Source organism: Calonectris borealis, chromosome 15, assembly GCF_964195595.1.
Source record: "Calonectris borealis chromosome 15, bCalBor7.hap1.2, whole genome shotgun sequence".
NCBI lineage: Eukaryota > Metazoa > Chordata > Aves > Procellariiformes > Procellariidae > Calonectris > Calonectris borealis.
Window position 1 is genome coordinate 6,649,987 of NC_134326.1, and position 14,727 is coordinate 6,664,713.

At 43.4% G+C, this 14,727-nt stretch overlaps 1 protein-coding gene across 1 annotated transcript in view; it reads right to left on the reverse strand.

Moving 5' to 3' along the window:
- Positions 1 to 852: 852 nt before the first annotated feature.
- WWC1 (WW and C2 domain containing 1) overlaps positions 853 to 14,727 on the reverse strand; it is a 73,376-nt gene continuing 59,501 nt past the window's right edge. The window contains exons 13-23 of the mRNA XM_075164116.1: positions 12,929 to 13,009; positions 11,915 to 12,001; positions 10,963 to 11,155; positions 8,570 to 8,722; positions 7,860 to 7,960; positions 6,917 to 7,064; positions 6,049 to 6,213; positions 4,502 to 4,594; positions 3,417 to 3,647; positions 2,129 to 2,250; positions 853 to 1,597 (exon numbers count right to left, since the gene is read on the reverse strand). Of these exons, the coding sequence (XP_075020217.1) occupies positions 1,531 to 1,597; positions 2,129 to 2,250; positions 3,417 to 3,647; positions 4,502 to 4,594; positions 6,049 to 6,213; positions 6,917 to 7,064; positions 7,860 to 7,960; positions 8,570 to 8,722; positions 10,963 to 11,155; positions 11,915 to 12,001; positions 12,929 to 13,009 (1,441 nt within the window). The 3' untranslated portion in view covers positions 853 to 1,530. The remainder of the gene's footprint in view (positions 1,598 to 2,128; positions 2,251 to 3,416; positions 3,648 to 4,501; positions 4,595 to 6,048; positions 6,214 to 6,916; positions 7,065 to 7,859; positions 7,961 to 8,569; positions 8,723 to 10,962; positions 11,156 to 11,914; positions 12,002 to 12,928; positions 13,010 to 14,727) is intronic.

Genomic DNA, 14,727 nt, shown 5'->3' on the forward strand with positions numbered 1-14,727 from the left:
CCGGCGGCGCTGCGCCTGGGCCCGGAGGCCTTGACGAGGCGCGGAGGTGGGGTAACGGCGCGGTGCTCCCGCGGTTGCTTTGTAAAACCTAAGGGGAGTAGAAGAAGTAGCTCCGCACGCCACGACAGTTTTTCAGAGGGGAAAGGCGCACCCAAACCCCCCAGCCCCCCGGTCCAGTGTGACCAGCCAGCGCCTTCGAAGGCGAAACACTGATGAGGCGCTTCCGGCGGGACGGAGGGCTGACTTCTAACGTACCTCCTCCCCGCGGCCGAGGGTCGGCTCCCCAAGGCTGCCCGTGCCTCCTTCCAGTCAAGAGAGGCCCAAGGCACCGTAACCGGCACCCCCAGCGGGGCACGGTGAGCTGCTGGGAAAAGGCCGGGAATGGACAGGGGCAGGGAGGAACAATAACAAATGCTGTCAGTTACAGTGCCTCGTGCGACACAGCCTTCGCAAGCCTTCGGGGCGGGGTGGCGGGGAGCAGAGAGAGCCCCGAGAGCAGCAAGGAGAGGCTTGGTGCAAAGATGCTGGGGCCGGGGTTAGCAATGCATCAAATGACTCTTACCCAGCGATGTGCAAAATAACATTTTTCTGTTACAAACCAGGGAGCAGGTGAGTTACATCTCCAGCACCTTTAGTAAAACCTGTATTTGGAACAAAAGGGAAAATCCCAGGAGCACCCAAGCTACTCCAGAGTATATCCACCAGCTACCTCTCAAAAATGCTTGGTCTGAAGGATTTACAGAGCAAGACACGTTAAAAGCTATATAATTCCAGCTAGTGACAGAAAAAAACACACAAATGAGGTGCCAGGTGATGAGAAGATTCACACAAGACAAAAAGGGAGAAGGCAGGTTTGTCCAGAAAGGTCACTTTATTGGAAAAACCTAAAATGGACTTAAAACCTGCAGCCCTCCTCCCACAGCAGTGGTTTCAATGGGCTCCCCAAGTTACCTTAACAGACCCATTACAGACATGAGCTGCAGTACAAGTGTTAAAAGTGCAAGTATTCTGAACTTCACACCCACTTTTATGACCTGGCAGGAAACACAAACGCTTCACAGCTCACAGCGAATTCGTTCACAGCACTGGGGAGTCACAACTGGCTCCCTGCATTCCCCACAGGATACAAAATACATCACTCAGAGGAGAGTCCGATGCAGAACATCATAGAAGGTAGGGGTGAGGTTCCTTCAAATGTATTTTATTGCAGTAAAACCTCTAAAAGGTAGAGCTGTACAAAAAGTCTAAACAGCATTATTTAAGAATAACAGCACCTTACGCTGCATTTGTTCTTATTTAAAATTCTATTTCCCAAAAATACATTCCTAAATATACAAACTATACAATCTTGTCACTTTAATGCTGGTTTCTGTGATGATATAACTTTAACCTAAAAATCTTCAAAACATCCACATACTGACAAAAGCTCTAATATACAAATGCCTTGGTACCTTCATAAAACCACATAAATAACTTCAAAACCCAAACTGCATTTGTAGAATTGTCCAGAAAGCAAATACTTTATGGTGATCACACATCGTCCGCAGAGAGTGTTGGAATGTTTATCCTTGGCCGTGTGAAAAATGCCATTTTCTCTCTAAAAAAAGATGATCAGTTGTTAATGCAATGGAAGTCTTGCCAGAAATGTCCATCATCCCCATTAAAATTTATCCCACCAGCTGTCACCACAAGGAGCAGCAGCACGTCCTCTCACAACCTACACCTCTTATTTACATATCAGACACAAGGCATCCTTACAGTTAAACTCACAACACTGACCTTATCAAAAAGCCATTTCAGAAAGGCTCGGGTTTTTGGCTTTCTAGGCATGTTACTTAGGGAAGCAAAGGGCTGCTTCTGTATTAAACAAAGGATTCGTGAATTTGTTGCCAGGTGGGGAATGATTCGGAGCACTGCCGGTTGCTTTGAGGTCACATGCAGTGCTGCAGCTAGTTTCCCTGACTCTCAGACCTCATACTTTGATATAAAAATACAGAAATTTTTGTTTAGGCAGAACAGTTAACTACTTCTACAAAGATGAGCTTTCCTCATCAGCATCTTAGTCACCCACAGAAAAATCGTGGTAGCAGTCAATTTTTCCTTCCCTTTACCAGTGACCCGTATTTACCTGAATGACTGCACTTCCAGAGGCTCCTTCCGACTCTGCCCTCGCAGCCTGTGGACGTCCTTGGCAGCAGCTCTCATCATTTTATCAGCTTTAAGCTCACACTTTTGTTCTGTTTTTTCCACCTAAACGAATAATGGAAAAAAGCTGTTTGTGTTTCCAGGAGGAATCATTTTATCCCAACTAATCTCCAGATACAGCAGGATTTCAGCTGCAGGTCTGAGGGGCTTGGAAACTGTTGACTCTGGAATCACAAGCCACAGAAGCTAAACCGAAGGCTTGTCAGCTAACCACTGTAATGGAGAGAGCTTTTTGTAAGGTCTTCTTCCAGCTCTTTGGTAAGAATCATGGGTGCTATCTGCACCTTTTTTGCATCTTCTTGATATTTTTTTTTAAGCCAGCAGATCAGCTCATGCAAGAACCTGGCAACCCATGTTCCAGCTGTGCCCCAAAGGGCACCTTGTATCAACTCACTCCTACACCTGGTGCCCTAACAGCTTAGCTTCTGCCTGGTGCAGAGGTGCTGACACCGATACATCACAGAAGTGGAGAAGGAGCCCTGTACACGAGGGACAGTATGATGTAGACAGAGTAAGGTAAGTGCTAACCAGGACACACCACAGCTGCTATGGATTGGGAGGCTGCACGTCACGAAACAGACGGCATTTGTGACTTCTCATGTTTGCATCTGTGCTAAGGCGGGAAATCTCTGTGCTGGTAAATGCACGGGTTCGGGACTAACAGAACTCTACAGGAAGTTAAAAAGGGTTCAAACTCCAGCAAAAGTGATAATGCTTTCAAAGACAACTTTCATAAAAGAAAACAAAATTGTTTAATGAACTGTTGTTGAAATTCTTGGTAATTCTGTCTCCTTTCCATCCCTGCCCCGCAGACCACCCTTCAAAAGCAGAATGATAGATACTATTAAAGCCAGAAAGTCTGCTATCATCTGACTTGTATAAGGATCCTATTCTAAAGCCAAGTGTCATCCATGCACAAATTTTATGCAGCCATTATTTCTCTTAGAAGAAGCAAGAGCCATAACTGCTATCTTCCTAACCCTCGTACCTGTGGGAAGGCAGGCACGGGCACTGCAATTTGTAAATACCACACCTGAGAATAGCCAGACACTCAAGGACTGCAGCTTCCATCGTCAATGCTTGATGGAGCCGTAAGTAGAAGACATGAGTGACTCTAGTGCTAAGCTTCATTTCCTGACTGTCCAAAGTACCCTGTTTCTCAAATCATGTTTCTCAAAACGTGATAAAATCCAAGGGCAGGTATTACTCACTCTTTTTTCCACTAGCCTCAGCAGCAGTCGAAATCTCTCGTCATCCTTCACCCACTGCGGCAACTCTTTTTCACCCTGACTTTGAGCTTGTTCCAACTGTTCCTTCAGTTCTCTCAGCACCGAGATCTCCTGAACCAGCCGATCATGCCAGGTTTTTGAAGCTTGCAAGTCCAGCTCCAGGTCTAGCGAAGTGCGGATTAGGCGCTCCGTACCAAAGGACTTGATTGAAGGCTAGAAAAGAAGGGGTGTATGAACACAGTGATGAGAACTGTCCCAACCACTCCCCCAGGAAGGGCCAAATAACATCATGAGACCCATTTTTCCAGAACTTCTCTTAGCACAAAGCATCTCTATTGATCCTGCTTTCCAATCCATCTCAAGACAGAGAGCACAAACTCAAGCAAGTCTTACAGATAAGCCTTTTGATTTTGGTGTTTTCACTAAATTTCTTCCTTGGCAGCTTCTCCAAATCAAACAAGTCTTGCTTGCACACCTTGCTCCTAAGTTTAATGTCTCATCCTTAGATGAATCCACAATGCAGCAGAAAAACCTGTGTTCGTTTTTTTCCAGTAACATATTATGTTGCCTTCTGCTAGTTTCAAACACAAGCTGCCTCAAGAAAACCATCTCCTTAGGAGGTCAGCATCAGTATCCCTGGGGAATTTCAGTGATTGCCATCACAACAGGCACAGGGGTTCACTGTGTGCCACAACAGGGTCACCTCAGCCTCTGAGACATCATTCTCCTCACCCTCTTCCCCAGCTCCTCACATTTATTATAAGTACTTCAGGATCTCGCAACAATAAGCACAGCAAAACTATTTGCGCTACTTGAGCTCTGACAAGATGGAAAATACCAGGAACCATCTTCCTAAATTGATTGTTCTAAACAAGTTCCAATTTAAACGTTCCTGTCATATTCTGATACGTCAAAGTAGCCTGGAGAGACTTCTCACACACAAAGAAAAGGTTGTGAATGAAATCACGTGGCAACTGGTTTATGTTTGCAAAAATCTTCCTTTAAAACAGTTTTCCATTTTTTGTTAGTGTCTATGCTAGAAAAAAAAAAAGTGGTGACGTTTTTACCCGTTTCACTCTGACACTTCGTCTCTCCATTGCATTTCGAACGAAGGGGGGCTTTTTGGATAGCGTTGAACTGTCACTATCACTGCGATTCAGCTGAAAATGAAAGTAAAACCCACATAGTTTTCATGAAAGAAATACAAGCAGTGCATACATACATTATTAGCAAGATCAGAGGGTTCAGTAAGTGATTATAAGCAGTGATGTAAGCAGAACTATGAAGTTTTGTCAAAGGCTACAGCGGACAGCTGCCACCTCAATCTGAGTGCACAACATGCAACCCATTTGGCACAGCCAAATCCTGCCACAAGCCTTGAACTCTGTCCCTTTTTGGGAATAGACTGCATGGAAAGAGAGACACTAAGTTAGGGTATAATATGGGACTCTACCCCACTGCCCTTCTCCTGTGCAAGTAACTAGGCTGGGCAAAACAGCCTAAAAAAATAAGCTCTAAGTAATAAAAAAAACCCCTCTTTTCTAGCATCTGTAAAACATAGGGCTATTTTACTAGAGATTTCTCTTTTCTAAAATCACCTGTATTTTAAGCTAGTGGTGCAAGAGCTAGGTTTACCTGTAAGCTATCCCCCTGGGTTTTTCAACTTAAGAGTTGTCGTGTTACACACATACAACCTGCCTTCTTTTGTGATTGTCTCTAGACCCTTAAAAAAAGCTCAATTCAAGTAGGGTTTAGTTCCCTTCTCATGTTCCTTCTCAAAGTTGGGGGGGGGGGGAACAGGCGTGTGGGATCTGCATGTGCTGGGAACACAGTACCTCTACCATCCAAGCACAGGCCACAACTGCAAATTAATTAAGGTTTGTTTCTATGGAAGCACCTGCTTCTGAATCGGAGAAAACTTGCACATCAAATCTGGCTCAGCTGTATTAAGAGCATGCCCACTTAGGACAGGTCATGCGTGATAAAAGGCAGTGCTTGCTTGTTTGCCAATTCAATTTAAAAGACGAGTTATTTATAGTTTAGGCTGACCCTCAATCCAGGAAATAATTGTGAACAAACATTTCAAAGCAGTGGAAGTGACATCCTGACCCAGTAGGTGGCCTGTTCAGTTCCTTCAGACAAAGCACACTGGAGACTTTCAAGCTTCCACAATTTTTTTGCTGACATTATGAGGTACTTACCTTTCCATTTCTATCAAGCTTTCATGTTCACCTCATCTAAAGTCAGGCAGACACAGCTAACTCAGTTCCAAGTTAGCATAGAACAGTCTTAAGGCAGCAGGAAAGGGTTCGATATGCAGCTTATTCATCACTGTCTTACAGCAGCCCTTCCAGGTTAGTTTGGGCATCTCAATATGCTGCATGTACCACAAACATATGTGCACATATATATTTTATGAATTTGTGCTTAATACTATTAGTTCCAAGGAAGGATACTGTCTAGGACGTGAGGACAGAGCAACTTCTGAAGTCAAAGGGGGAGAGAAGAAAGCAGTGTCACGTCTCCGTGAAAAATTCAGACTAAGTGAACATTGATATCATGCATTCATTAGCAAAAACCAGCATTTATAACCTCAGGATTGCATTTTCCTTACCCGACACACATACTGACTTTGTGGTCCTGGTGAAAATGTTTTTGAGCGGATGATAGTGCTACCTCTGACAAACTGAGTTTGGGGTGGATTTGCTGCTCTTTTGTCTTTTGGACGAACTACGGTAGAAGACTGTGCAAGGGTCTCTGTGTTTGTCTCTTTATCCACCTGAAAGACAGACACTGCAATGTAAATGCCAGCTTGCCATCTTACCGATGACACGTACCCAGGGCTGTCTGACAGCCACCTGTGATACGTCTCTGCTTTCAGTCCCAGCGGCATCGCATTCAAAACCAGATATTCTTTAGCCCTTTTCATGCAGTGTGTCCTGACACTTCACCCTTTGAACTCCGAGGCTGCTATATTAACTGTATCGCTCCCTAAGGGCTCTGCATCCATTGATCGCTGTACAACACGATTGATTCCAACGAGCTTTGCCTGTTGATCCAGTACGTCAATGTGACCTGGCAATCTTACACAGAACAGAGGTCTGATTTTAAAGACCATTCCCTTACTTCTTGTGCATCTGCAGCAAAGATCCAAATCGCTGTATGTACATGCGCAGAGAGCATGTGTACAGCACACGTTTGTTAGACTACAACTACATTCAGAATTAAACAAGGTCACAGTCACATTAATGAAAACAGTTTTCATGAGCAGCAAAAAGAAGGCATGAAATGATGCTATATTAACTGTGGGACAAAATGGTCGAGTAGAGTTATTTAAAATATTTCAGGTAGATAAACATTTAAACATCAATGATGAACTTTCAAATAACTGCTGTAAGCCTTGCTCAGCTCAAGAGCAACCCAGTCAGCTGAGCAATGGTAAGCTTAACTCATCTTTCTGTTCAAAAGGCCCTTGACTTTACCTTCACTGCTATTTCCATGTGCAGCTGGGAATTCAGACTTTCTTCTGTTTCCCAGAGCGATTTTCCGGCACAGAATTCTTCCTCCTCCTCTGCTTCATTTTCACTGATCTCGTCCTGTTCTTCCTGATCAGGAACCTCTTCGTCTTGCCTATTAAGAATAGCTTTGTTATTGAACTGGCTTATTGTGCACAATACTCTGGCCTGGCAGCAGGAGTACCTCCTGTAAGCTGCTGGACAGAAACACGTCCCCAAGGCAGCCAGTTGTACCTGGCAGGTCCTGTAGCCACTGAGATTACGCAAACACAGGCTTATAAGGGAATAATTGAACCTGCACCGAAGCTGCACCAGAAGGCAACCATTACAGCCAAAAACTTCATACTGATCTTGCCTCAAAAGAAGCAAGCTGAGGGTTCAGCTATGTGGTCTGAGCTTCAGATGAGTACATCTTAAGGGGAGCTCTCAGGATGCCATTAATCTTAGTTTAAAAAGTGATGCCGGACAAAATTGAAGCTTTGTTTAAACATCCTTTCCAGCTCCTTTGAACTCACAGCTGGCTTCTCCATCAAACCCATTGGTCAGGCTTGCTTTTTATTTCAAATGTTGGGCTTCATTAATAAAATCTGAATCTGAACCATGTAAACAACAGCCAAAATTAATATTCAAGCAAAGCCTTGCACCATACAGTGGAGCTTTCTTGGACATCCATAGAACGTTGTACAAATAACAAAATTAGCATAGTGCTATTGACCATTTTCAACATTTATCAGCTTTGTTCCCATTTCCCAAGCACAACCTCCCAAACAGAAGACAGACATTTTTCACCAAAACAGAAAGAGACAGAAGCAGCCTCCCACAGCTCTGTATCATCTGCTTTTTTCTCTGCACATGAATCCCCAGATGCTCTGATCATCCCACAACGCTAAGACGGTGGGATGCTACCTACCAGCTCTCTCCGCTAGTTAAAGTGCTTCTGCTTTCCTCCAGTTTCTTCTCCACAGCTTCCAGTTCAACAGCTGTCTGCTCTAAGAGTGCTGAGACAGAGTCCTGAGGAGATCAACAGGTTTCTTGTGAAGATACAACTTTCACAAACTGCAAAGCGCCCAGCCTTTCTGGTCAGAACAGCCCCTATTGTTCTTCCTCTGGTGGCAGGAGAGAGTCGTAGTCTCTACACCCGCGTTGTTCAAGCAGCCTACAGTGCACATACAGTGCTCAGTCAAGCCTGTGGGAGCACACCTGGCCCACCTCCCCCAGTTACACCAGCATATGCATGTGTGCAGCTATAGGCTGAGCATATTGCATGCCATGCACGTGCAAAGGTAAGTCTGTATCTTGACTTGTTTGGCAAGTCCATTGCAGCAAGGTGAACTGTCTAGTGGGAAGAAAGGCAAGAGCTCGCACATCACTTACACCAGACCACATACCACATCCCTCAGCTTCGTGAGGAGTAGATTTCAGTAAGTATTTAGCCCAGGACAAGGGCATATCTGTAATTGACATGTTAATTATTTTGCTGCACTTAATGACATTTTCAAGTTCTAAATATAAACACACCAGCCTTTACTTCTCATCTATTGTAACAGTCCTTCAGCCTCATAAACCCTCTCATTAGTACTGTTTAGAAGAGGTTGGTTTGATTTAAGCAGTTGTTCTTACTGTTTTTTCAGTGCAGGGTACTTCAAAGTGAATGCTTCCTTGTTTACTTTTCCTGTTTTGCTTCTGCAGATACTTATAACTAAGGAGGTTATACCAACGGGTTGATTTCTCTCCGGATCTACATATTTCAGCAAGGCTAATTTGTGCTCCACCCTATTGAGAGGAAAAACACAGTTTTAGTGTAATACTAAAATAAACCACTACCACACCAGTAAGAAGAAATGAGAGCAAAAATCCAGGACTACTTGATTTCAGCAAGTTTGCCCTGTTTATCCCCATTTCAACAGCACTAGTAATGCTTTATGTTTAATTATTTTTAACATTGTCTAAGACTTCCAATCCAAGTTAGCAAGTGCTTCACTACAGCTCTTGTGTACAAGAATCCAGAAGTATGAACAGTGCTACTGCAGCCAGGATAAATTACAGCCAGAGCTTCAAAGAAAAACAGAAGGGAAGTGGAGATGAAGACTCCCTTTCAAGAAATCTGCAAGGCTGACAAAAATCACTGCCTCAGGCTGCGATGCTTTAGTTTTGTATATTCCATTCCTCTTCATCTGCCTTGTCATTTTTTACTGTGTTACATTTAGTACACATCCTGACATATTCAAAACCAAAGTAAAACTGATTTGCAATTTATTTAATCCATGTCTGAGTGGACTCCATTGCACCAACCCAGTCCAGCAGACTGCATGCAGAGCACGCCTGCTGCAAGTTAGTGTGCTCCCACCTGGAGCTCAGGTACTGTAGGATGTACACGCTGCCAAAAAAGAAAAATCCCATTTGGAAAACAGATGCTTTCCTGAACCAAAGCGTGCTATGCAAAGCAAGTGAAGGAAGAAATGCAGAAGCACCATAAAACATGTATACCTCCAGCCAAGGGAGATGCTACGGAACACATGCAGGACAAAACATCAACTTCTGTGTAACTTCATCATTGCTTATAGAATCATACAGGTTGGAAAAGACCTCTAAGATCATCGTGACCAACCGTCAACCCAACACACCATGCCCACTACACCATGTCCCTAAGGGCCTCATCTACACGTCTTTTAAATACCTCCAGGGATGGTGACTCCACCACTTCCCTGGGCAGCCTGTGCCAAGGCCTGACCACTCTTACAGTAAAGAAATTTCTCCTAATGTTCAATCTAAACCTCCCCTGGTGCAACTTGAGGCCATTTCCTCTCGTCCTATCACTTGTTACTTGGCAGAAGAGACCAACACCCACCTCGCTACAACCTCCTTTCAGGTAGTTGTAGAGCGTGATAAGGTCTCCCCTCAGCCTCCTCTTCTCCAGGCTAAACAACCCCAGTTCCCTCAGCCGCTCCTCATCAGACTTGTGCTCCAGGCCCTTCACCAGCTTTGTTGCCCTCCTCTGGACACGCTCCAGCACCTCCATGTCCTTCTTGTAGTGAAGGGCCCAAAACTGAACACAGTGTTCGAGGTGCGGCCTCACCAGTGCCGAGTACAGGGGCACGATCACCTCCCTGCTCCTGCTGGCCACACTATTTCTGATACAGGCCAGGATGCCGTTGGCCTTCTTGGCCACCTGGGCACACTGCCGACTCATGTTTAGCCGGCTGTCGACCAGCACCCCCAGGTCCTTTTCCTCCGGGCAGCTTTCCAGCCACTCTTCCCCAAGCCTGTAGCGTTGCCTGGGGTTGTTGTGGCCGAAGTGCGGGACCCGGCACTTGGCCTTGTTGAACCTCATACAGTTGGCCTCAGCCCATCGATCCAGCCTGTCCAGGTCCCTCTGCAGAGCCTTCCTACCCTCGAGCAGATCAACACTCCTGCCCAACTTGGTGTCATCTGCATCATGTCCCAGCTCAACACACCCTACTAATGTTCTGGAGTACAATACTCCAGAAACAGTTCTATTAAAATCAACTTGCTCACATAATACTGAGCAACAAAAAAGCTCTTCTAACAATAGAGGGTGGCTGGCAATGGCAATACGAGCACTCAAAAAAACTATACTCATATAGATTTTAATAGTATAGATTAATAGCAGTTTTTTAAAAAATCCTTTAGAGATCTTTAATATTCTACAGTGGCTTCAAAATTCCTGTAAGAAGTCCATTCTCAATCACATTACAACAAATGTTTCCAAAAGGAAGAAAAATAGGTAGGGTTTCACATTAAATCATGAGAGAAGGGAAATCTAGTACTCTGACAAAGTTACCAGTAGTTCTGTAACAAAACATTTATCTAATAGATTTTTTTTTTCCCTGATCAAAATAGTTATTGCAAAGAACACTATCTGGGAGAGATCATATAGCTAAGGATTATCAAGCAAACTTTCATAGAAATTGCCATACTTCAGAGTTTAAGATTTTGTCTAATTCAAAAGAGAAAACAAACACAAAGATATTAAAATAGAGATTAATACTAACCAAACATTCTTCAAGGTGAGACTTATCTACAGTGCAAACATCGACTCTTAAAGTCTTCTGGCGTAAAGCCGGGTAAGAGATAGAAACCCAAAATACTTCATTGTACACAAGATTGTCTGAAGCTTCCACCGGTCTTGTGCGAAACAAGCAGCTTGTGCTTTCTGAACAGGGCAGGACAGCCACGCGAATGTTCCTATTGAAAAAAGCGATGCAATCAGCGTTACTGTACAGGTTTGCAGTTCCCTCCACTGCAAGAGCTCCATAAATCTGTAAGTGAAATTCATCCTAAGCACTGTGGACATTACTGTCCTATCCTATTCTTTGGAATATCAGTCAACTGAGAAAAAAGGAACATCTCATCACAACATCAGAGACATGAAGTGGCATGAGTTGCCATAGACTTCATCCTTCTGAACTTGTAATTGAACATCATGGGATTATGTTTTACATGGTTGTTTACGTCTGTGCAACTTGTCACGCTGCTAACATACCCTTTTGTATGTTACGCTACGCAAAAATGAATCAGATTTTTGTCAGCTTATTCAGCACACAGCTGAATTTAAAAACCTTGTGCCTAGAATGAGTCTAGTAGAAGCTGTACGTTCCCCCACACATGCATCCGTGCAGGTGTCCCAGGATGTGTTCTGCAGCAGAACGAACGCCCCCTCTCCACTCGATGCAGTTGCTCTGGGCACTGCTACAGTTAAGAACTTTGCTGGCTAGTGCTAATTCCAGGCAAGTCTTTTCCTAGCAAATACAGACCTTTGAGGAAAAAATTGTATCTTATTTCAGTTTATGGGTTTATTAGTTCATAAATATTGCTACACATAACAAAGTGTAGAAGCATTTCAGAAAGGGTAAATTTTTAAGAGTGTGAAAAAATAAAAAACAACATCTCTTTAATTCCCACTGGAATACAAATACTTCAAGTGTGTTTATTTCAGCCACTTACACTTTTTGATCTTGTTGTAACAGCAGTGCTGGAACATTACTCAGCTGGATCACCAGTATTGCAAATTGTTTATTTTTGTCATCATATCTGAATTGGAAAGACACAAAAAAAGCATTACTATTGAAAAGTCTGCCTTGGACTCCATGAATGAGTATTCCACTTGTTTCATTAACACAAACATCATTAAAAATTTACAAACAAGACAAAACTATAATGGGACCATGGCTTGCCTATAGTTTAAAACAAAAACCAGTTGCATATTACATGAAGTTTTGCTACCAGAATATCCAGAATTTAGAACAGTCCAGAACATCCAGAACTTAGGAATTCAGATACAGTGGACTACAGATTTGACCTAACACACATTGCTTTTCCTGGGGTCTAGCTAAATTGCTGTACTGTAACTAAAACCTTTTGAAAGGCCTTATATAATGACTGTAATATAAAAAAGTTACAAGTAGAAATACCTGAAGTACAACAGTGAAGATGTTATGGGTAACCATTGTTTTACTGTTGATGGCTGTGACAAGAGAGTTTTGCACTACTTATTTTTCCTGAAATCATAAATAATCTTCCACAAAGTCGTTTAAACAAGATGCCTCTGTGGCTACCTTCCTATGCCTTACCCACTACTTGTGGGATTCAGGTTTGGTCAATGATTATGAGTGCCGTTTTCTCTCAGCAGTTTTTCCCCCACAAGCTGCACGCTACAGGAGACTGCAAGCCAGCAAAAGGCTTTCTCCAGCCCAGCACTGTCAGTGCTCCCATGGCTAGTTTGCACCCTCATACCACACTATCACCAGTTGATTTCGACTGACATGAAAGAGGATAACTGGGCCAAGGACCTCCTAGAGTTGAGTGTAATCCTCAATTACACTACAAAGAGGGCATTAGTTAGTTAACACTAATAGGACAGGATAAACAGGGTAAGAAAACAGAAAGCACTCTCTTTTAAATCCCATATATCATTCTTTCCATTTGAAGGAAAATCCAATAAAAATGTGTAGTGCTTACCTCATTGCAATTTGCACCTTAGCTGTCCCAACTGCTTCTGTATCATCGCTGTCAAACACCATCACCTCTGACACACATGGTCTGAAAGAAATCAAAGACAATTAAGGACTTGATTTTCCTCTTATTGAAGTGCTAGCATTTAGGTGATACAAGATCTTTTCCCTTCCATTCAGGGGTTGGGTATATGGATTTTGTAAAATTGGCAGCTAAAAGAAAGCCCATTTAAGAAGTAAGTGCAATCATCCTTAGAGGTATGTATTACAGTGCTTATCAGCAGAAAGTCATATGCCTTTCCCCTTCACTGCCAAAAAAAGCCACACAAAAGACTGTGCAAAAATAAGGCAGTGGGGGATTTTTAAAGGGTTCCCCTGACTGGATTTTAGTAAAGACAGCTGACTGCCCAGCAACAGAACTTAACAACTGCAATCCTGCCCTGCATCATGACAGCAAAAATTCTCAAGTTTGATTAGATTTAAGTCATTCCTTTGTTTCTTTAAGAAATCAAACTTCCCTAAGCACATTAAAAGTGACAGAGTACACTGACTGGTCTTCCTTGAAACAGCTACTTGCATCGTATTCCTCCGAGTGCACTCCTCCTCCAAAGTTTTATGCACTGAAAGTCCCCAAAACTACATTCATTGTCTAATTGACTCAGAGACTATGCTTAGCACATCAAAACAGGATCAGCATTCTTCTCTTCCAAGTATTTTCCATATTACTTAGCACTCTCTTGTATTTCATTACATTTCAGCTACAGAGGACAAATGTATTGCTCATCCTACCCTCACCATTTATTACAGGCATCAAAATGATACTGTAGTCATTACAAAGGTTGGTAAGTCAACAACCCAAAGAACACTAAGTAACATCAGACGTGCGAGTGTGCATGGGATGCCTTCTGTAATTGTCACACATCATCCCTCCTCCCCTCTCTGCAGAGCTCCTTATCCCGTTGAGGGGACATAGAGGCCCTAAGACACCCCACTGTCTGACTGCCTGGCTTGCGCCCATGAGGTCTACTACACAGAAGCATTGCACGTTCTTGTCAAAGTGAATTGTGCTGTAAACATAAAAAATTACTCATTTATCTAGAGAATTAATGAAGATAATGAATGGATGGGGGGAGATAAGAGATGAGCAATTTTTCACCTCTGCAATTGTGTCTTGCAACAAATGACCCCATAATTCATCTCAATGCCAATAAAATAGTAAGAAAATCCATGTTAGATGCCGCCAAACCAGGTATCAATAAGATCAGTACCTTCCAGCGAACTTTCTGTCAAACCACCCCAGATAGCTTTAGCAAGCAGCAGGAGCAGTGACGCCCAGCGCTGGCTATAAGCTACGCACTTAGGGGGAGAAGTCCCGCAGAAATCACATACTGGATCCAAGCACTCGGGAGCTGCATCGCAGCACGTACACACCCGTGAGGCAGCTCAAGGTGCTTCTGCTATCTTCCTTAAACATCCCAAAGCCCTCTCATGCTGACTGAGGGCTGTCATTGACACCAGAACGGCTGACTGACAGGAAGGGAACTTTACACCTGCCAGATGGCTCCGCTACCCCCGTCAACGCAGCAGTCGCAGCTTACCAGCACTTTCACAAATAGACCAGCTGTTCAAACAGTTCTCTGCGAGCTTGCTTTCGGCTACTTCTATTATGGGAAGCATGGGTCATTTTCATAATCAAATTCAACCTGCTCATAGTTTTTTCAGAAGTATTAAGAAATCTGAGATTGAGAACTTTAGCCACCAAATTACAGAAAAAATCATAACCAGCATTATTCCAGCTGACTCCTG